The sequence below is a fragment of the Gymnodraco acuticeps genome, unplaced genomic scaffold (genome assembly GCF_902827175.1).
Source record: "Gymnodraco acuticeps unplaced genomic scaffold, fGymAcu1.1, whole genome shotgun sequence".
NCBI classification, from domain to species: Eukaryota; Metazoa; Chordata; class Actinopteri; order Perciformes; family Bathydraconidae; genus Gymnodraco; species Gymnodraco acuticeps.
In genome coordinates this window covers 3,110,465-3,129,227 of record NW_022989800.1, presented here as the reverse complement: position 1 = coordinate 3,129,227, position 18,763 = coordinate 3,110,465, and the positions used below count along the sequence as shown (strand labels likewise).

Sequence of the window (18,763 nt, the reverse complement as noted above, 5' to 3'; positions counted from 1 at the left end):
CTCCAATGTTGTCCGCTCCACACTCTTTGACATATTTCCAGAATAGTCTGGTATTGTTTTCAGCAAGACTCTGGGTGAGTCTGTTTTCGATATAGTCCCAGTGTGCACTGCGAAGGTTATTTTGAACATGTTTCTTTTGGTTGCGGAAGTTTTCCCAATCACGAGTTTTGCCTGATCGCTTGGCTTTGTTGTATAACTTATTTTCTTTTTTATTTGGCGTTTCATGCAGTGAGTGAGCCAGGGCAGGTTGTGCCGTGTGGTAGTGAACTTGGTCGGGATATGCTTATCCATCTGTGAAAACAGTTAGTCTCTGAGCATATTCCAGTTGTCATTCACAGTTTGCTGGTTTTCTGTTCTAACAAATTCTGTGCTGAACACTTCCAGCTCAGTTTGGATGGCTTCCCAGTCTGCAAATGAACATTTGTAAATTTTTCTCTGGGCTTTCTTTGTATATACAGGATGTATACTAGAGTCCATCATGACAGCACAGTGATCTGATATGCCTGGTATTGTTTGCACATTTTGCACGAGCGTTTGATTTGAAGTGAATATCAAGTCTATTATGTTCTGTTTTCGAGTAGGCTCGAGTTGTACTTGTGTTAGTGAGTATTCTTTGACTATGTCTAAAACATGTTGGTTTAGAGCTATATTGTTTGTCCCTGGTTGTTCATTTTCCCAATCTATACCAGGTGCGTTGAAGTCACCACCTAGAATTATTGTTTTTTCTGATGCGTTACCAGGCAATAGAGAAATTGATTTCCGAAGCTCATCCAGTTTGGTGTGATGGTCACTTGGTGGTCTATAGAAGCTACCAATGTAGAATGTTTTGCTCGCTTGGGAAACCTTGACCGAGACCCACATGATTTCAATTTCTGTGTCTGTGGTTGCAATCCTTGTTGCTGTAAAGCCTTCCTTTATGCCGATGAAGACTCCACCTCCGTTTATATTGCGATCCTTCCTAAAGATAGTATAGTATCTAATACAAAGTAAACCTACAGTATAATTAATAAAGCTTAAAGACCAGAAAAAAAGCTGCATTAACAATTTGATGTGCTTGCAGAACTATTAAAAGATTAAACAAATTATTAGTTTCTTTTTTCACCAGTATTCATGTTAGTATGCCTCACTGGCTGCTGGACTGAAATTAAATATTGGGTGTGAGAGTTTTTGTGATTAATGAATTTGTAACTTCTGCATGGAATTTATTTGAGAAAGCTGTGCAGAATCACTGACAAACTATAAGTGATCAGACAGAAGTTATACAAATGCTCTGGTAATTATCGCTATTACCCAGCTCGTTCTGGTTCTAATAATGTTGGGCAAATATATGCGATAAAAATGGAAAAGCACTTTCTGAATCCCTCACCTAATAACAATCAATATCATTGTGAAGCTGACAATTGAGCGGCCCGACCAAGCAAGGAGGCAGAGGCAGAACCTCCAAAAATATAACCCGGTGTGGACATTTATTAAACTCGATCCCAGGACACAGCCTCAATCTTGCTGTTTTTGTGAGCACAGTCACCAGCCACAAGGATCTCACACACACACTACCTGCCCCAAAACAGACAGGGCAACAGAGCCAAATACACACACACACTAATCAGCAATTAGACACAGGTGGGGGGGGGAGGAGACAACACAGGGCACCAGGTGCACACAATCAACTGCAACAGACATGGGGAAAGGGGAACACTTTTCAACATAAAACCAGCAAACAGAGACAGACAACCTAAAACACAGACAGATGCACACACTACATACATTTCGCCACCAACAAAGCTACACAATCCGTATCGGAGGCCGAGATCTATGGCCCCAAAGATCACCTCTGTTACAATCTTCCAAATAATAAAATGGAATATTTCCTTCATTACACTTTCGTAGTCAGTACAATTTGGCCACTGGCAATATAATATCAAGTGATATTTCTTACAGCTATATGCATTAAATAACTGTTTAAAGGTTCTGATTTAGGCTGCAGCCACACGAGGATGATAACGGAAACAAACCGAAATCGTTATCAAAAAAGTCTTCCGTCCACACGCAATAGGCACCAGAAACGTGTCCGTTCACACGAGACCGCTCGACCCGCTGGAGACGCTGTAGTATTATGCCGGGCCTGTAAGTGGCTGGCGATGTACTTCCGCCACAAAATACGCCAAAAGCAACGAAGAAGACTTCCTGCACATGCATGGTTGCCATGGTTGCCCTTCTGTTTATTCTCCGCGCTGGATTTAGCAGCAGAGGTGGGGTTTCGCCGGTCAACATGTCCGTTAAAGTTTAAATCTTCCGGACAAAATTAGAAAGGTGCCGGTCAAAGGTCTTCTTTGTTATTTATTGAGCTTTAAAACAAATGAATAACGACTCTATATAATAATATAAGGGGTCCGTGGTCTCATGCAGCTGGCTGATCCAATAATGAGTGACCCGACAGTAAAAATAAACATATTTATAACTAGTTTAGGTAGTTTGAGAGGTAATTAAAATAGTTAAGGGTGATGATCTAACTTGAAGTGTGTATTTTGCTCCGCTCATCGCTCCATCACAGCGGGCGGAGCTGCAGGTGATCATGAAAAGCTGCGTGTCTCCTCTCCTGTCCGATTAGACTTCACTCGCGTTTATGTCCATATCGATCAAATCTAGCTGGAAGCTCCTGCTGGGTGCACTGTCCTGCGAGATACCGGGACCGTTATCGTCCTCGTGTGGCTGCAGCCTTAGGCTCATGCTGGTAAGTGGCCCATCGAAATGAATGCAAGAAAGCAGAATAATTGTTTAATAATACAGGTATCTCTTTATAAAAGCACATCAGCAATATCAGCCTGTTCAGTCCTGTTTCCCAAGTTGCTTTAACTTCAGTTCCTCTTGAAATGTGAAATGACCTGTAACATGCTTACCTGAGGGTTCAAAACGTTTAATACCATTATTGAATATGATATCTTTGGAATGCATTAAGGGACTCAAAGATCCTATTTAGGTGGTGAAAGGTAAATGCCACTGTAACCTCAAAGCGATTTTGGAAATGACTCACAAATGAGTTCAGACATCTTTTTGTCTAAATTTCATCTTACAGCGTATCAAATAAAATCATCAATGTACATTTCCTTCATTTTAACAATATGTATTATCAATATTCTAAGTAGGATATCTTTAACATACAGTTACATGCAACTTGTATTGCGCTTTTATGCTAAACATATTTTTCAAACAGACAGTAACTTCTTAATAATAATAAAGTGGTTCTGTTGGAAAAGTGCAGACAAACCATCATCCTCATGCACATGTGTTGGTGCTCATTGGTGAACACATTACTTGGTTTTGATAATGTCCGTAAGAGATCTGACGTACAGGCCAATCCAAATATGGTCAAGGTGTGTAATGCTTTATCGGTTAGACTGTAGCCAGAGCGTAGCAGGTTAGTTGCATAAAACTCATCTCTTTCACATCATTCCTATAGTGTTGTTCTCTGTAACAAACTGTTTACTGAGGGTGAACAATCCATTTCGATGGGCTTAATTATTGGAGCTATTAACTGGATTACCTGCGCTCTATATTTGGCCCAATAGACTGGATTCCTCTTCTTATTATAGACACATGCATTTCCAAACATTTGGACTACCTATGTTGTCAATGTATTATCTTTTCGATGTACACACGGCATCTATTGCACGTCTGTCCGTCCTGGGAGAGGGATCCCTCCTCTGTTGCTCTCCCTGAGGTTTCTCCCATGTTCCCTTTAAACTGTGGGTTTTCTCTAGAAGTTTTTCCTTGTACGATGTGAGGGTCTAAGGACAGAGGGTGTCGTATTGTCATACTGATATTCTGTACAAACTGTGAAGTCCACTGAGACAAATGTAACATTTGTGATATTTGGCTATATAAATAAACATTGATTGATTGATAGACATAAACTTTACGGAACTGAAAAGATCTATCAGAGAGATGTTAGCAAACCAGTCTGTCCAAGAGTCAGGATAGGAGTTAAACCCCGTCTTTACTGTGCTGTAATGCTAGTGTAAGAACAAACAGGAAAAAAATCTGCCAAGTATCCCACAGAATGAAAGGACATCCCGAGCCTTTCATATCGGCCTCTTTTTTTATCTGTGTGTTCTTGTTTCTATCTCTTTTGTCACACACAAGCTAAACTAATCCCATTTTAAGCCCTTTTCCATCCCTACCATTTTCTTTCCTTTTAGATGAAGCTTCCCCTCTCATTGCATCTTCCCATGTTGAGAAACTGCAGCAAAGAAATTGTCCCAGAATCATCCAAGTTCTTACAATCTCTTGCCTGACCGCATTGGATTTTAATTTGCAGCAACCCAAGCAGAATAATTGGCCAAATTGATAAAAGATTATAACTCAATTTCCCTATTTACTAAATAAATCCTACAGTATTGGGAAGTTTCTCAGATGCCATAGACTGAGACCTCATTATGCCCTGACAGAGTGTAGCCACAGGCGTCCACTGACTTCCATGGTGTTTTCCTGGGGAAGCCTGTGAGCCCCCTGTCTGCCCTGCCAAAGATGTGAGTCACATGACTCTGTCCTGTGCCGCTGATCTGAGGGAGTCGACTGGCCTGGTGTCCCAGCCTCCTCTGAGCATACAGGTCAGACGTGCATGCATACGCCATTTCCCGTCTGGACAAACTGATAAGCAGTAAAGGGGATTATTTCCCCTCGCCTGCCTTTTCACACAAATCCTGTACTGCTACACCCTGATGCTCTGATTCCATAGTGCCTCACTCCTATCAGCACGCGTGCTGTAATATGGACAAGGCTAATACCTGTTATTCTATGGGGAGCTCTTATTGTGAGTGCCGCATCGCTAGGATTTCTCAGCGTTTTCAATTAGACGCTCTGAGGCTCTCCGCAGCCTGTGGCTATGTAATCTCTTGGAGAAAGCAGATAGTCTGCGGGACACTGCTCACAACGCAATTCAAAGTCTAGTCGACTCTAGTCGTGCCGAGCAGGTGTGTTAACATCAGGACCAGACCTCACTGGGCTATGATACTGTCTCATACAGCAGATTCCTCATTACACCCATCTTTTCATTCATTCATTTAATCCCACAGTTGCATGCACTTAGTATCACACAACACATTCTGATCATAAATCATACAAAATCAGATCTTAATGTATGTATATGTTCAAATCAACAGTCAAATTATAATCAAGAAATTAAAAAAGATTAGATTACATTTACCAAGGTTCAGTAGGAATCCTCCATACTGCCCCTTAATTAGTGGAATGCTGTTCTTCGAACCTTTATATCTTCTTCTTATTATTTCAACCAATATTTTGCCGTCCGATAACTTCAGCCTACAGAAACCATTCAAATATCAAAATATTCAGCCTTTTCAGCACATCTTTTCAAAATATTTTATACTTTTTGAAATATTCAGCTTTTAAAACTCTTTTTTTAACATGTAACTCAATGGGAGGAACCTTCAAATCCTCTTTTACCTACACCTTGCGCCAAATGCTTCTCCTTCCACATACTTTCAGTTAGCGTCTTCATTCCAACTTGATGATCACAAGACCAAAAGTCAAAAGTTTGCAGTTAAAATATTCTGATGCTTTTCAAAGCCTTTTTACTTTCTTTTCTCTTCTTAATGCACATTCATTCACTACTACGTACATCTGATATGTAACTCCTTCAGCCTACTTTCAGCTGCAGAAACCATTCAACTACATTATTCAGCTATTTCAGGACATTGAGGCTATACATTTGGTTGTTTATACCTTTTAAAACATTTTATTTTAAATATTAAGCTTCTTCACTGTTTTTCCTACTCTTCCAGTTTAACATTTCACTTTCCAGTTTTCAACAAAGTCATTGCAATGCTTTTGAGCTGTAACAATTTTGATTCAAATAATTTCACTTCTTTGCATTTCTCTGCTAAATTCAGCAAAACACACTTACTTGGTTTTTGTAGCTAAAAACAGCTACAGAGACAATTCAACTAATAACATATTCAGCTTTTTCTGCATTTTCAGCTAAATTCAGCAACAAATGTACACAGTTTACTGTACAGCATTCGCACGCATTTTCAGCAGGAATGCATTTTCTAATTTCATTTGTTGTTTGTTTTCACCTTAAAAACATTTTTTTTATTAAAATTATATCCTTAACATATATATCAGCTTTATCTTTTGCTGTTAGACCTTCTCCTTCTATCTTCATTTATCGACAGGATAAAGGGGTTACTGCCTGGCTGATAATTTGTATCCTCAGCTATCTGCTTCTGAACACGCACATTTACAGATGCCAAACCCAATCTCCTCTGCCTCTGTCTTCCACCCAGCTGTTGTTTTGTACAGTGTGCAGAAAAATATTGTTGTATTGACGAGCAAACTGCAACAAAAAATCAGATGGGAGGTTAAATCCCAAGTACTGTAGGCTACTTTTAGAGACGGAGACAGAAGGTCTCACACACACGTGAACAAACAAGCCAATAGATAAGACACTGCCAGCTTAATGCTTTGTTTAATAGACAACATGTGACACCTTGAGCTGAGAGATCACAGCCAGTAATCAATGCCTCAGTTTGATTATTTTCCATGAGCTGACGATTGTGAATCAATAGTGTTGGCTGTGACCAGGTTGAGAATCATTTAAGTTTATACTGTGTCATCTGGAATGGAGGAAGTACTCAATCTGTAGTACAGTTTAGTCTAAGTGAGTGATAAGACCATTACTAAAAGAAAGGAGGTGAGGTATAAAGCTGCATCTTTTTGCAGGTAACTGTGACTGGTGCTTTGGGTAAAGTGCTTCAAAGACATGTGAGCAACTTGGGTGATAGTGAGTGTTAAGGTTTCCTTACCCTTTGCGTCTGTGCGAGAGGCGGGTTGTATTTTCAGAGATGTAACAGTTGTTATTGTCGTAGAGAAGTAAAGTCTTAAAACGTACAGTTGTCTTTGGAGTTATTCAACAGTGAGAACCTCCTATACCGGGTATCACGAAATGGCCGACTGATAAGGACTGAGAGACAATTCTGTTTGGACTCATATCTATTAATTTAATGAGAATATCGAATAATTTTCATGGAGTGTTGGTATTTTTCAATTATCAGGTCACCTATTAAAACAGCAATGGTTTCACTTATTGAACCATCAATTTGATAGTTTACCGTCAGTAGACTGTTCGCTACAAGTAACAACAGTGTTAGACAGCGCTGTTACAACACAAATCATCATTGACTTCATCACACACTAACTGCAGGGGCTGGGTATTAAAACACTGAGGCACAGCCCCAGCTTCATTTCATAGATAGACTAAGGCAATATAATGACATTTAGACATGATGAGGATTGTAAAGGACATTTTAGTAACTAAATATTTTTAAATGTTTTCACACCTAATACACCCAGTGTATGTGACATGGCTTCACAGATGAGGAGCATTAAGTAATGCATCACTCACCCTACAGTAATGTAACAGAATGTAAACAATGACAGATGTTTATCCTCATCCACTCTGACATTAAATGCAGTCTAACTGTGGCTTCACTGTTTCTGACATTGACACCTTTCTGATAAAGCAGACTGGTAGCTATGGAAGTAACACATCTGTACACATCTGTAGAAGTGTATCTTACCATCTATGTCAACCAAACAGATTGCGATACCTTTGCAAAAAAGGAAATGTTTGCTTTCATCCTCCATGTATTGTTTTAGAATATTTCTCCTTGAACCTTTTTTGAAGAAAAACTTTTGATGAAACTACCTCATTGAGTATTCATGAAATTCAGCTTGCCTGCCAATGGCAAGACACCCACAGGGCCATTATCAGTCTGCATCACACACAAAAACACATACAAATGCACTGGTAGCTGTCAGACACTGAGGGGTGTGTGTCAATGCACAGATGAGCATGTGCGCAAGCAAGTCAGTGTATGTGAGGAGCCAATCATGAAGGTTCAGAAGTGCGTGTGGTTTGAAGACAATAACTGAAACCTCATCATCAAATATGATTTATCTGTAGGCGTAATCCTTAAAAGTGACACTAATTTGTGTACATTTAACAAAATACACACAATCTTAGCCCCAAGACTCTGAGCACTGGCTGCATGCCATATCACATTACTAGAATGTTCCAACGCCCCCATAGTGTTGTCACAAACTAGAGGAAACAGTTGTCACTGGCTTAGTCATGGCGATTACACTTGCAGAACTCCTGCTTCGGCTGTCCTTAAAAGCTCATTGCTCGGGGAAAGTCATTGTCATCCACTTGTCGCACGCACGATTGAGCTCATCAAATCAAATGCCTTTTCTTCTTCTGTTCTCTTGGGCAATCCCTACATAATAACTACACGTATGTTTTCCACTTTTGCGACTCAATCCACTTTCCCATTCCTGACCTTTCTATTTTTCCCTTTCTGCATTCACTCATTTGCTCTTTGTAAGAAGTGGAATTTCAATGAGGGAACTGTTCTCAGTAAATGAGCGTTCATTTTATTGTTCATGACACAATAATCTAAATGTGTTTGTCAATAGATAAAATGAAATCCGCACCCATGCTTTTCTTTCTGCTTTGGTACAGTAATGCTGAGATTTTTCAAAGTGGCAAATTATCGGATTACTTTTATCCCGTGATTGTAATATCAGCTATTAAAGCTATTGCACACATACTAAATTTGTACCACAAGGAAATAATGGCTGCTTTGGTGTGTGCGTCCTTGCTTGTGGGCATTTATTTATCTGTGTGTGTCTGTGCGATTGCATTTGAGTACTCTGCACTAGACAAAATTATGGCATGTTTTCTCATTTTCCAGTCCAGTACTGTCAGTAATGTGAGAGCATGGCTAAACCCCCGGAGTCTCACATCATAGAATCAAACTCTGCCAGTTATGCACTCTGATACACACACACTTTCACACCTTATCTGCATAATAATTCAGAAAAGAAAAACACAAACACACACACACACACACACACACACACACACACACACACACACACACACACACACACACACACACACACACACCTGCTTTTAGTATGAATATCAAAGGCAAAAAATAAGTTTGCATTTATTTTTGCTGAATTTGACTGTGTGCACTGAGTGCAGCAATTCCCCCCCCCCCCCTGATCTAATCACAGTGTCCTGGCAGATCACTTGAACACTTTTTATCAGCAATTAGAATATGATTATATTTTCCTCTCAGTGGGACTTCTGAGTCGCTGCATAATTTCAGTCTGTCGCTTTGGTCAGAGGTGGACGGCCGTTCTGTGGAACCTGAAGCAGTAAGTCAAATCCTCTTGCATACAGATGGTAAAACCAACAGTCTGCTGTAACCGTGCACATGTACATTACAGCACAACGATGTGGGTGTGTGTGTGTTGTGTGTGTGTGCGTGTGTGAGAAAACCCACTCGCACTTGGCCAGGTGAGTGCCCAGTCGTCCGGGTAAGGAGCGGCTGTTGGAGTGGATTGGCATGCAAGTGAGGCCACTGAAGCTGACAAACCAATTTACAGGCATGATGCCCACACTGAGAGTACCGTTGCACATTCCCCCCCCCCCCAAACTACCACCACCGTGCATTATTAACATCAACTTGTACCTCTGCTAAGCAGGCAAAAAGGACATTTTGGAATGAATGTGTCAGCTTTCTTCACTGATGATGACGAAAAAACAGGGTCATGTTTTTCCAAGTTTAATCTTACGACAACAAATGATACACCTCCTGCAGTCCTTCGCCAATGCTGCATTCATATGCTTCTCAGATGCTTCCCGTTTGCCAAGTTGGGGAGTCGCTGTTTGGACATCATTGTGTTCATGAGCAAAGAAGATGTGTTGTATTTGATTGCTAAGAGCGTTCTTTTTTTGGGAACACATATTTTCAGTATTCTGACACCACATGAATGCATGTTGCAAAGTGAAGCCTAATGGATGTATCCGCCCCATGATTATGATAACTCCAATATTGAATGGGTTCTTCCTTAGTTGATGCTACACCTTTCCCGAACAGACAAACAAAACAAGTCGAAAACATGTCGTTTTATTTTAACTGTCAACAAACATCGATCGAACAAACTTAAGAAGTATAAATAGCTATGATCTTTCTCTAAAATCTATCAAACCTTAACCATACAGTAGGTGTGTAATCCTCAAAATAAAGTGATTAGAAATCGAAACTTAAAGGCACAGTCAATGCCATGCTGACTAATCTTTCTCGAGTAACCTTGAATTTAAAGTATGACGTATATGTTTTTTTTTTTGTCGCACTGCACTCACACCTTTCTCCAGATCCACAATTAAATAGATTATGTAAGCTGGATGTAATCAGCAGTAGTTTTTTTCCGTTTCACCCCTTTCTCCACCTTTTGGCCTCAATCCAGGCTAATTACCCCAGGGCGCTGCTCTCTGCTGGCCTGCCTCCCATTTCTACGCCCCCCTCTGTGCACTCTCTGTAGCTTACCTCCTTTCCATTCCAGGCTAGATATATGGCAATAATAGAGCAGTGAGAGGGGTGCAGGGAACACAGGCATGGGTTAATCTGTTGACCTCATCCGTTGTGCACTGTAGACTCACCATCTGACCATGTTTCTCTGTAGTCTAGACCTCAGCTATTACTATAAACTATCTGAAGAAAGTCATTTTTAATCCCTCGAACTGCAACTCAAGGTTCATACTGTGCCCTACTTAGAAATAATTACTGCGATAACACGATGTGAATTCAGCAGTGGTGATTTGAAATCTTTAGTTCCACTGCTTGTATGTTTTATTATATTGATGTCATTTTATTTTACCTAGGTAGCGATAATCGTCTTAACGAGTAGTTATTCTATGTTTTTTATTTACATTACGTGTCACCTGTTAGACCATTTTACCCAAAGCGACTCACTCACTGACTGAGCCACAGTCTCCCTTATTTATTATTAATGTATTTGTTTTAACCCATAAATACATCCTGTTAAACCCTGAGCCTATTTTTCAGGTTTCAGGCTCGAAAATGACATTCCCAGAACAAATGACCATATCTTCTCTTCTAAAAGGGTTAAATTAATAATCTTTTTTCTCAAAGTAATGATAAACCTGTGAGTTGGATGTAGAAAAGTCAGAATACATATAGATGTTTTTTATTTTAAAGAAAATTCAGATTGAACATGGTAAAAAACTGTAAATTATAGTGTCCGTCCAAAAAACATTTTGTACTTATAGTGAAAACTAACCTTGGATGATGGTAAGGTAGACTAAAAGCTTTAGGAATCCAAAGTACAACATATAATAAGTACCCTGTATCAAGATTGATGCAAAACAAGTGATATTTGACCTTTTTAGACAGATTTAGCACAAAAAAACCTCTTCTGGGGCCATTTGGGTGGATTTTCCATCTCTGGCCCCCCTTGCTGGATTTTGACATGTGACATCTCTTTCTGACAGTCAGAGCCAATGGAATCGAGGGAAACTCACACATAGTCCTTATTTGGCAATGTGTGTGTGTTAGACTGCCGCATGTCCAAGACCGTAAGCAGCAGCCACTCTGGTGGCTACCATTAGCAGCTAACTTTTGCTCTGCGATTTTTACATAAAAATGGAATTATGGATTATAAATGAAATACATTTTTTATACAGAGACGTTAAAAACCTATGGATTAACCGATTCAGCCGCGTTTTTTCTCGTTTTAATGCCATTGAACACGTCTTTTGATCAGATTGACAGCTACCGTGAGACGATCTCCCTAGAAGCTCCGTAAAGGTACGTGTTGTGATGTCTGTGTTTGCTTCCCCTGTCTCGAGTTCGGATCACTCAGTGATGATACTATATACCTAAATAATCTGTGGAACCTCAGCTTTAATCGGATATCTTGTATGTGCAGCTACGATAAGTAATAAGGGTACTTTTATCTTGAGTTCTGTGCCAATGTCCGTTAGCATTTTTCGCTATGGGGTCATTTAGATGCTTCTTATGAGACTTGTGTTTTGTTTTGGTAAAAATGGTTTGTATCGTCAGTTAGCTGAGATTATTCCCGTTAATCTGGTATAACACATTAATAGGTTCTTAAATATTAAGATCCCCTGAGACACAGTGTCGTGAAAAAAAAAACCAGGGTCCCCGTCGGTGGGGACCTTGGGGTTTAACAGGTTTTAACGCGCTGCTTAAGCGAAATGCAAATACATAACGCTGCAAATAATGAACGCTGCAAAAAGCGGAAACCACAGGATACTAAAAACCATTTAGTAGTGGACAATTTGTATTCGTAGTGTTTCGTTTATGCAGGATTTTAGTAAACGCTTCGCATGTTTTGTCATTTGGTGATTGTTTAATTAAATGCTGCACATGTGTTGTCAAGTTGGTAAAGAGGTTTCTTCATTTGCATGCGTTTTGGCAAATTTGTTCCATACATTTTTGAAAACTGCAGCACGTTTTTCCCTATGGAAATGTTTTGTGCTGTTTTGTGCTGTTTTAGCGGGATTGCACCTGTCGGCCACCACATAACACTCCCAGTCCGTACTCTCATCTAGACAACCTGGTATTGTTATTTTTTAAATAAATTCATATATTTTTTTACTTTGACATAGACAGGGAATGAGTTCGCTGAGTATGTTTGCTCTTTTACCTCTCCGGAGATCATCCTGCTAAACCGTGTGTGAGAGCACTGAGGAGTTCCTGTGCTGTCCGCTGCTGAGAGCAGTCTATATTAAAAAGGCACACATGTATAAGTTCCAGGTGGTGCAGCCCTCTGATACAGCTCTGTCTGCTCCATTGTTTGCTCCACTGAGCAGATCGCTCCGATAACATTCACATGTATGAACTGCCACTATCTCCAGATTGCACGGGGGCTTCTTTAGGTCTCATACAACACATGTGGCAGGCACAGAGAATCCCAATGAAGCTGTGAAGACATTCAGTGTTTTGGAATGAAAGGTGATTCATATTGACTGAGATGCTGTTTATGTGTGAAGTGAGTGGGAAACAGCAGGCAGTAAATTATAGAGGTGAGGGTGATTGGGTGCATTTTCGCTTGTTGTCTCCATCTGCTGGGTGCAATTAGCAGCCAACAGCCACAAGTTGCCTGACAGAGAGAGAAAGCCAGACTGAGCGTGTCAAAGAAGAGTGTTAGATTGATGGCAAAGTTAAAGAGTTTAATTTTAAAAAGAAGAGAGGGAATAAGAAATATGAGAAGAGGACTTGAGTGGGTCTCAGTCTAATAATTGAAGTGAATCGAGAACACGAGGCACATTTAAACTTGTTAATGAGAACAGTGTCAAGTTCATCATTTCAAACGCCCCTCTTTGAAGAAGTGCATAGACTATAACAAAGTTAATGCAATGATCAGCCCAGTGAAGTAATGGAGTTCAGGAGAAATGTGCAGAAAGTTAACATAATGTAAAACTTAAATCTAAGTGTTACATTTTTAGCGGATGGGGGGGGTTGTATTCTCAGCAGAAGCTTATCTTATCTAAAGTTTAAAATAAGCAAACAAAATTGAATATGAAAATGAATAGAAATGGCGATGCAACTTGAATTGAGTGAATGTAAAGTGACAGCAACTCTGGTGTACATCATGTAAAGAAGTGGAAGGGAATGCTGACAAAGAGGCAGTGCAAGGAGGGCAGACAGTGACGGATAAACCAAAGGGATGTAGGGAAGGCAGCTCGTGGACATGTTGGAGGTGGTGGATCAGCCAAAGGCAGGTAGAGAGACAGGACACGGCAAAGCAAAAGCCGTATCCATATTGCATGAAATGGAGACATGCACATAGCTCATCCAATGCCTCCCCGTCCAGAGGCTCCACGCTGCCTCCCAGGTGTTATGTTGAATTATCCACAACGCCAGTTTCGTTTGTACGTCTGACTTTCTTATCCCTGTCACTCTCTTTCTCCAACCATCCATCCATCCATCCAGGGAACACCAACAGCGTTTTTGCCCTGGACTACATCAGCGGGGCCCTGACAGTGAATGGCCAGCTAGACAGAGAAAACCCTCTCTACTCAGCAGGATTCACGCTCACTGTTAAGGTGAGCTACTGAAGGGGACGCGGTGCACGGGGGGGTGGAGGGGCTGTGGCAGCCGGGGGAAGGGATCGAAAGGCTGTTTTGCTGGTGGATCAAGAGAGGGCTTTGATATGATAGTGTATTAGATCAATGCAGTGTCCGGGTTTGCAGCACTTTGACTCAGCTCATACTATACCTATTTTGACAGTATTTGGCTATAATTAGAAAACATTTCAAGGTCAATACTTCAATTAAAACTGAGTGGATACAAGATTATACCATGTTTATTAATAGATGTTTCTGCATGTTTGTGATCCAGACATATTCAAGTACCTTTATTGGGTTGGTCAGTGAAGGTATTTGTGATTATGTCCCCATTTAGAGGCTGCTGTTCAGTGAACATCCAGAAGCTGGGCAGGACAGGGGGAGCAGAGGAGGATAAGATAAAAGAATACGATTTAAAGTCATCCGAACACTAAATGCTCTTTAGTTCCTCTGCTTCTTTTTTTACCTTTTCTTCTGCTTGAAGCAGGTGCAATCTCTAAATCCTTCCACTGAGTCTAAAGTCTACATCACTTTATGTCACTCCTGCCCTCTCACCCCGCTCCCAACCTTCCTACCTTGAACATGCCACCACGTTCTCTTCTGTCACCAATTCTTCTCTTCCAGGATTGTACACCAAGTGGTACCCACAGGGTGAGAGGGTGCGTGAAATGGATTTCCAATTGCAACTCAAAGTGGAAGGTTTTCCGATCAAAGACATACTTTTTCCAGTGTAACTGCAATGTTACACTAGGGATTTTGATGGCATGTCAAGTGAAATGGTTTGTGCCTGTACAACACAGAAAATGGCCTTTAGTACCCCCTAATAGCCTCACTAGCACTCATGTATTCAATCATGTAGCTGCGCAATTATTGTCCATAAAAAGCACGTTGCATGACGTTTTTCTTATGTGAGAGACTCAACATTGAGATAAAACTAGCTCTAAGGTTTGATCCAAAAAAGATGCTGGCTTACATATTCCAACGTCAGTCATCTTTTTAATTGAAATCAATAATTCCAAAGAAGAAAAGAAGCATAAGCAAAAAGTGCTGAAAATGAAAAAAAGGGTCGCCCAAAAAATGTATTTATAAGATATGGATTTTTCCCCTCCACATTTTCTCTGCCTCTCTGCTTGTGCGTTCTTAGGTGGTGTTGCTATTGATTGTGGTGTGCCATAGTAATACAACTAATTTCTCAACTTCAGGCAGCTTAGATAGTGCTGAGCGTGTGGAGGTGGAGGTCAAATGATTCACTGGCGTTGGAACGAGAGAGGCTAAACTACCTTGATTACCCAGAGACCACTATGTTGTTCCTGCCTCTTCTCCTATTGCTTGTGACACTATTCCATCAATAAAAGACCACGGCTGCCTATTCCTATCCTTCTCTCCTATAGTTCTTTTTTTCTAGTAGTTTCTTCTCAATGGGACTGTTCTCCTCAATCTCATTGTATGTACGTGGATGTACATGCGCTGGCCCTCTCTTGGCCTCACTTTGAGCCTATTTCTGTGATTGCTTTGAGTCCACCCTTTGATCCAATAAATGAACAGCCGTAAATACCTGGCTGCGATTGTGTGCTGACCACCTCCATCCGAAATGACATTTTAGGGGCAATCAAATCTCTCCTTCTTCTCTCTAAGGCCACAGAGTTGAAAGAAGATCGCAGTCCATCAGATGCAACCGTGATGACCACCTTTACCATCCTGCTAATCGACAGGAACGACAACGCTCCGAAGTTCAACAGTTCTGAGTATCGGCTCCACATCACCGAGCTGGCCCAGGTGGGCTTTGCCCTTCCGCTCTTCATCCAGGCCGAAGACAAGGACGAGGTGGGTGGATAGCATCTATTCTCTTATACAGATGACACCAGGCTTTCTCTGCAGCTTACGATTGATAGAAAAATAGGTTTCAGCTTTAGTTCCCATAGCGATCCAAGAAGTAGTTTGGGGACCAATCCGGGGACATTTTGAAATCAGATCATTTCTTAACTGTGCTCTGTCCATCTCTTTAGTGTGACACATTTCACTTTTACTTTAATCTAAATAAAAGGCATCGTGAATGTGGATAATTTAATATTGCAAGTAACTGTGAATTCAGTCAGAGGTTGAAAAACACTGGGCTCCTGTTATCGTAGCTGCCACCGGTTTGAATGATCAATGTAGCCGGCATTAGTTATTGGAATTAATACTTATTCCATGAGTAACTTGACCAAAGGCCAAAATACAATACACTATGCAGCTTCGGCTGTTACAGATCAATTGTAAAGAGAAAACATTCAGACTAAAACACCACAATGTTTTCTAGTTTCAACAACACAGAGTGATACATTTTCCCTCTAGCTGATTATTTTAGCGTCAATCTTCAGAAGTCTTCCCTTCATATCGCATCAATAATTTAGGATAATAAAGGTTCATTTAAAACTATGCCCTTCAGTATTTGTATAAAAATGCTCTTAAAAAGGTGTTTCAGAGTAAGTTGGCTACACATGTTGTTTCAATGTAAACATTCAGGTAGATATAAGAATCAAATTGGAATCAATATTGTCAGATCAGTCCAGAAAATGTAAAATAATTGTATTTGATCGTATAAGTTCTTTCTACAAAGACAGCTACATGTGAGTGGTGATGTTTTGTGTTTCCATTTTAAAGGTTTGGATTTATATTGCTTATAAAAACACCAGCGTCTATAAAAGTGTGTGTGTGTGTGTGTGTGTCCACTGTCAGCAACAGTGTACGACAGCACGCTTTAATGTGTCTGCCACTTTCCATTAGCTGTATCTATCAACGTACTTTGGTGACACACAGTCACACACACAGAACACAAACACTTTTTCACGTCGCCACTCTGTCTGTCTCCCTCACTTTCTCTCTCACATCTGCTCATGCTCGCTCACACCGGAGCATTGGACTCGACTACAATTTAATTTGCTCTGGAAGAGATGGGATAGAGCATCAAATTATACCTAACGAGGAAAATCAATCACCTAGGGTGCAGATAAGCCGAAAGCTAGTCAACTCTGATTGATTCAGGCACAGCAGCCGCCAGGGTGGAATTTGACAGATAACTGCAAGTCAAGTGGATAGAGAAAAAGGAGGAGAGACAGACACGGGGAGAGGAGAGGACCTTTAAGGAAAGCGGTTCGACAGAAAAGTAGCCTGCAATGGAGCAAAACCAAAAGTCTGAATAATTGCTGGAGCAGGAATAAATGGAAGGACAGCAGACAGAGGCGAAAAGGAAGCTCTTAAAGGAGAGATAGCAGGAGTATTTAGCAGCAACTCTGTTTTATTAATTCTAAGAAAGGTGTGCTGTAATGACGAGACAGAGAGAGAGAGAAATGCTGCTGCACTCAGGTGGGGTGACGACCCACCCACCTGGCATGTGTTAAGAGCTCCTTGTGGAGGTTACCACCAGATGTTTTACCACTACAAAAATCAGCACTCAGTGTGCAAGGTACCAAGCCGCTTAACATCAAAGTATCTCAGAGAAGAGATTGCTCAATGCAAATTGGGAATAGCTATGTTAATTCAGACATGGTTTTAACCATACTGACCACAGATACACAAAACCAGTCCTTAAGCAGCCACAGCAAACTGCTTTTTGCTATCATTTAACCAACCAGGACGAGCTCAAAGGAGATGATTGCACACAAAAATGTAAAATGCAGACTTTTTTTAAAAAAATACTGCATTCCACCCGTTTTGCATTGCAGCACTGCAGTTCACCACAATGCCAGATATACATCCGTTCCAGGTTGTAAAATCTATGAGACATTTTTTGGCCTCGCAGTATTGTATTGCTGTTTTGAGCCCTTAAACCTGCATGTCAGTGCCGATACACACACACACGTTCACACTCGGCTACACTTTTGCTTTAATCTCACTTTCTCCAAGTGTGAGGGATTACAGGCAGACGTTTCATTTCTTTGACTATGGCACAAGTGGTAGTTACCTCTCTCCCTGTCTGCCGCTCCCTTCATATCCTCTTCTGCTCTGTTAGCATCTATACAACTTTTGCTGCTGGAACTTGTCACTAAACTTTGTGGCAGTCGCGTCTGACAGGGTGCTTTTATTGGGGGCTTCTAAAGGCAGAAGCAAATGGACGGGCAATTACGTTTATGGGCAGTTTGAGGTGACATCCCTGCATATTGGATGGTCTTTTAAATAGGAGTCATCAGCCACAATGGTTTTCCCAGAGATGAAAACAAAAACAAGGGGGCTATTTCAACCGCCAGCATAATGTCAATCGACCACCGCACTCGTCTTCCTCTGTCTGTCGCAATGGCTGCGTGATTGGCCGCCCTGCAGCTTGATATATAAAGACAGGCAGGCTCTAGAGAGGTTTTCTCAGCTCCAGACAGCCACAAGCTTCTCACGACTGTGATGTCATGTTGACCCCCACGATGCCTTTGCACTGCAAGCTTTTTTGAGAAGAGAAGGTTAACATTACAGGTCTTCTTTAGAGGTTATTTATAATTTCATATTACCACGAATATAATAAAACTAGCCTTCCCTCATATAATGTAATATACGGCCTCCTACAGCATCACTTTTTATTTTTTTATTTTAGATTTCATATACTGTATTGATCCCAATTTGAAGCATGCATGAATATAAGGCATTGCACATTAATTAAAAGTAATATTAAATAGGAAATTCCCAAATAGGAAATGTATACAGTGCATGATATATATCTATAGAGTATATCTATTGAATCAACACATAATATACATACAATTAACATTTAAGTTAGCAATTTGGTTTTCTATTTAGAAAAAAAGTTAG

At 40.6% G+C, this 18,763-nt stretch overlaps 1 protein-coding gene across 5 annotated transcripts in view; it reads left to right on the top strand.

Annotated features, from left to right (window-relative positions):
* cdh23 (cadherin-related 23) overlaps positions 1-18,763 on the top strand; it is a 221,556-nt gene that overhangs the window by 117,233 nt on the left and 85,560 nt on the right. For 4 of the 5 annotated variants that reach the window (XR_004569981.1, XM_034226090.1, XM_034226097.1 and 1 more), the window contains exons 10-11: positions 13,854-13,966; positions 15,623-15,811. Coding sequence is in view for 4 of the 5 variants with exons in the window: in XM_034226090.1 (XP_034081981.1) it covers positions 13,854-13,966; positions 15,623-15,811 (302 nt within the window). In the remaining variant the exon portion in view is untranslated. Of the gene's footprint in view, positions 1-13,853; positions 13,967-15,622; positions 15,812-18,763 lie in introns of those variants that run through there. The other variant, XM_034226107.1, reaches the window with a different exon arrangement.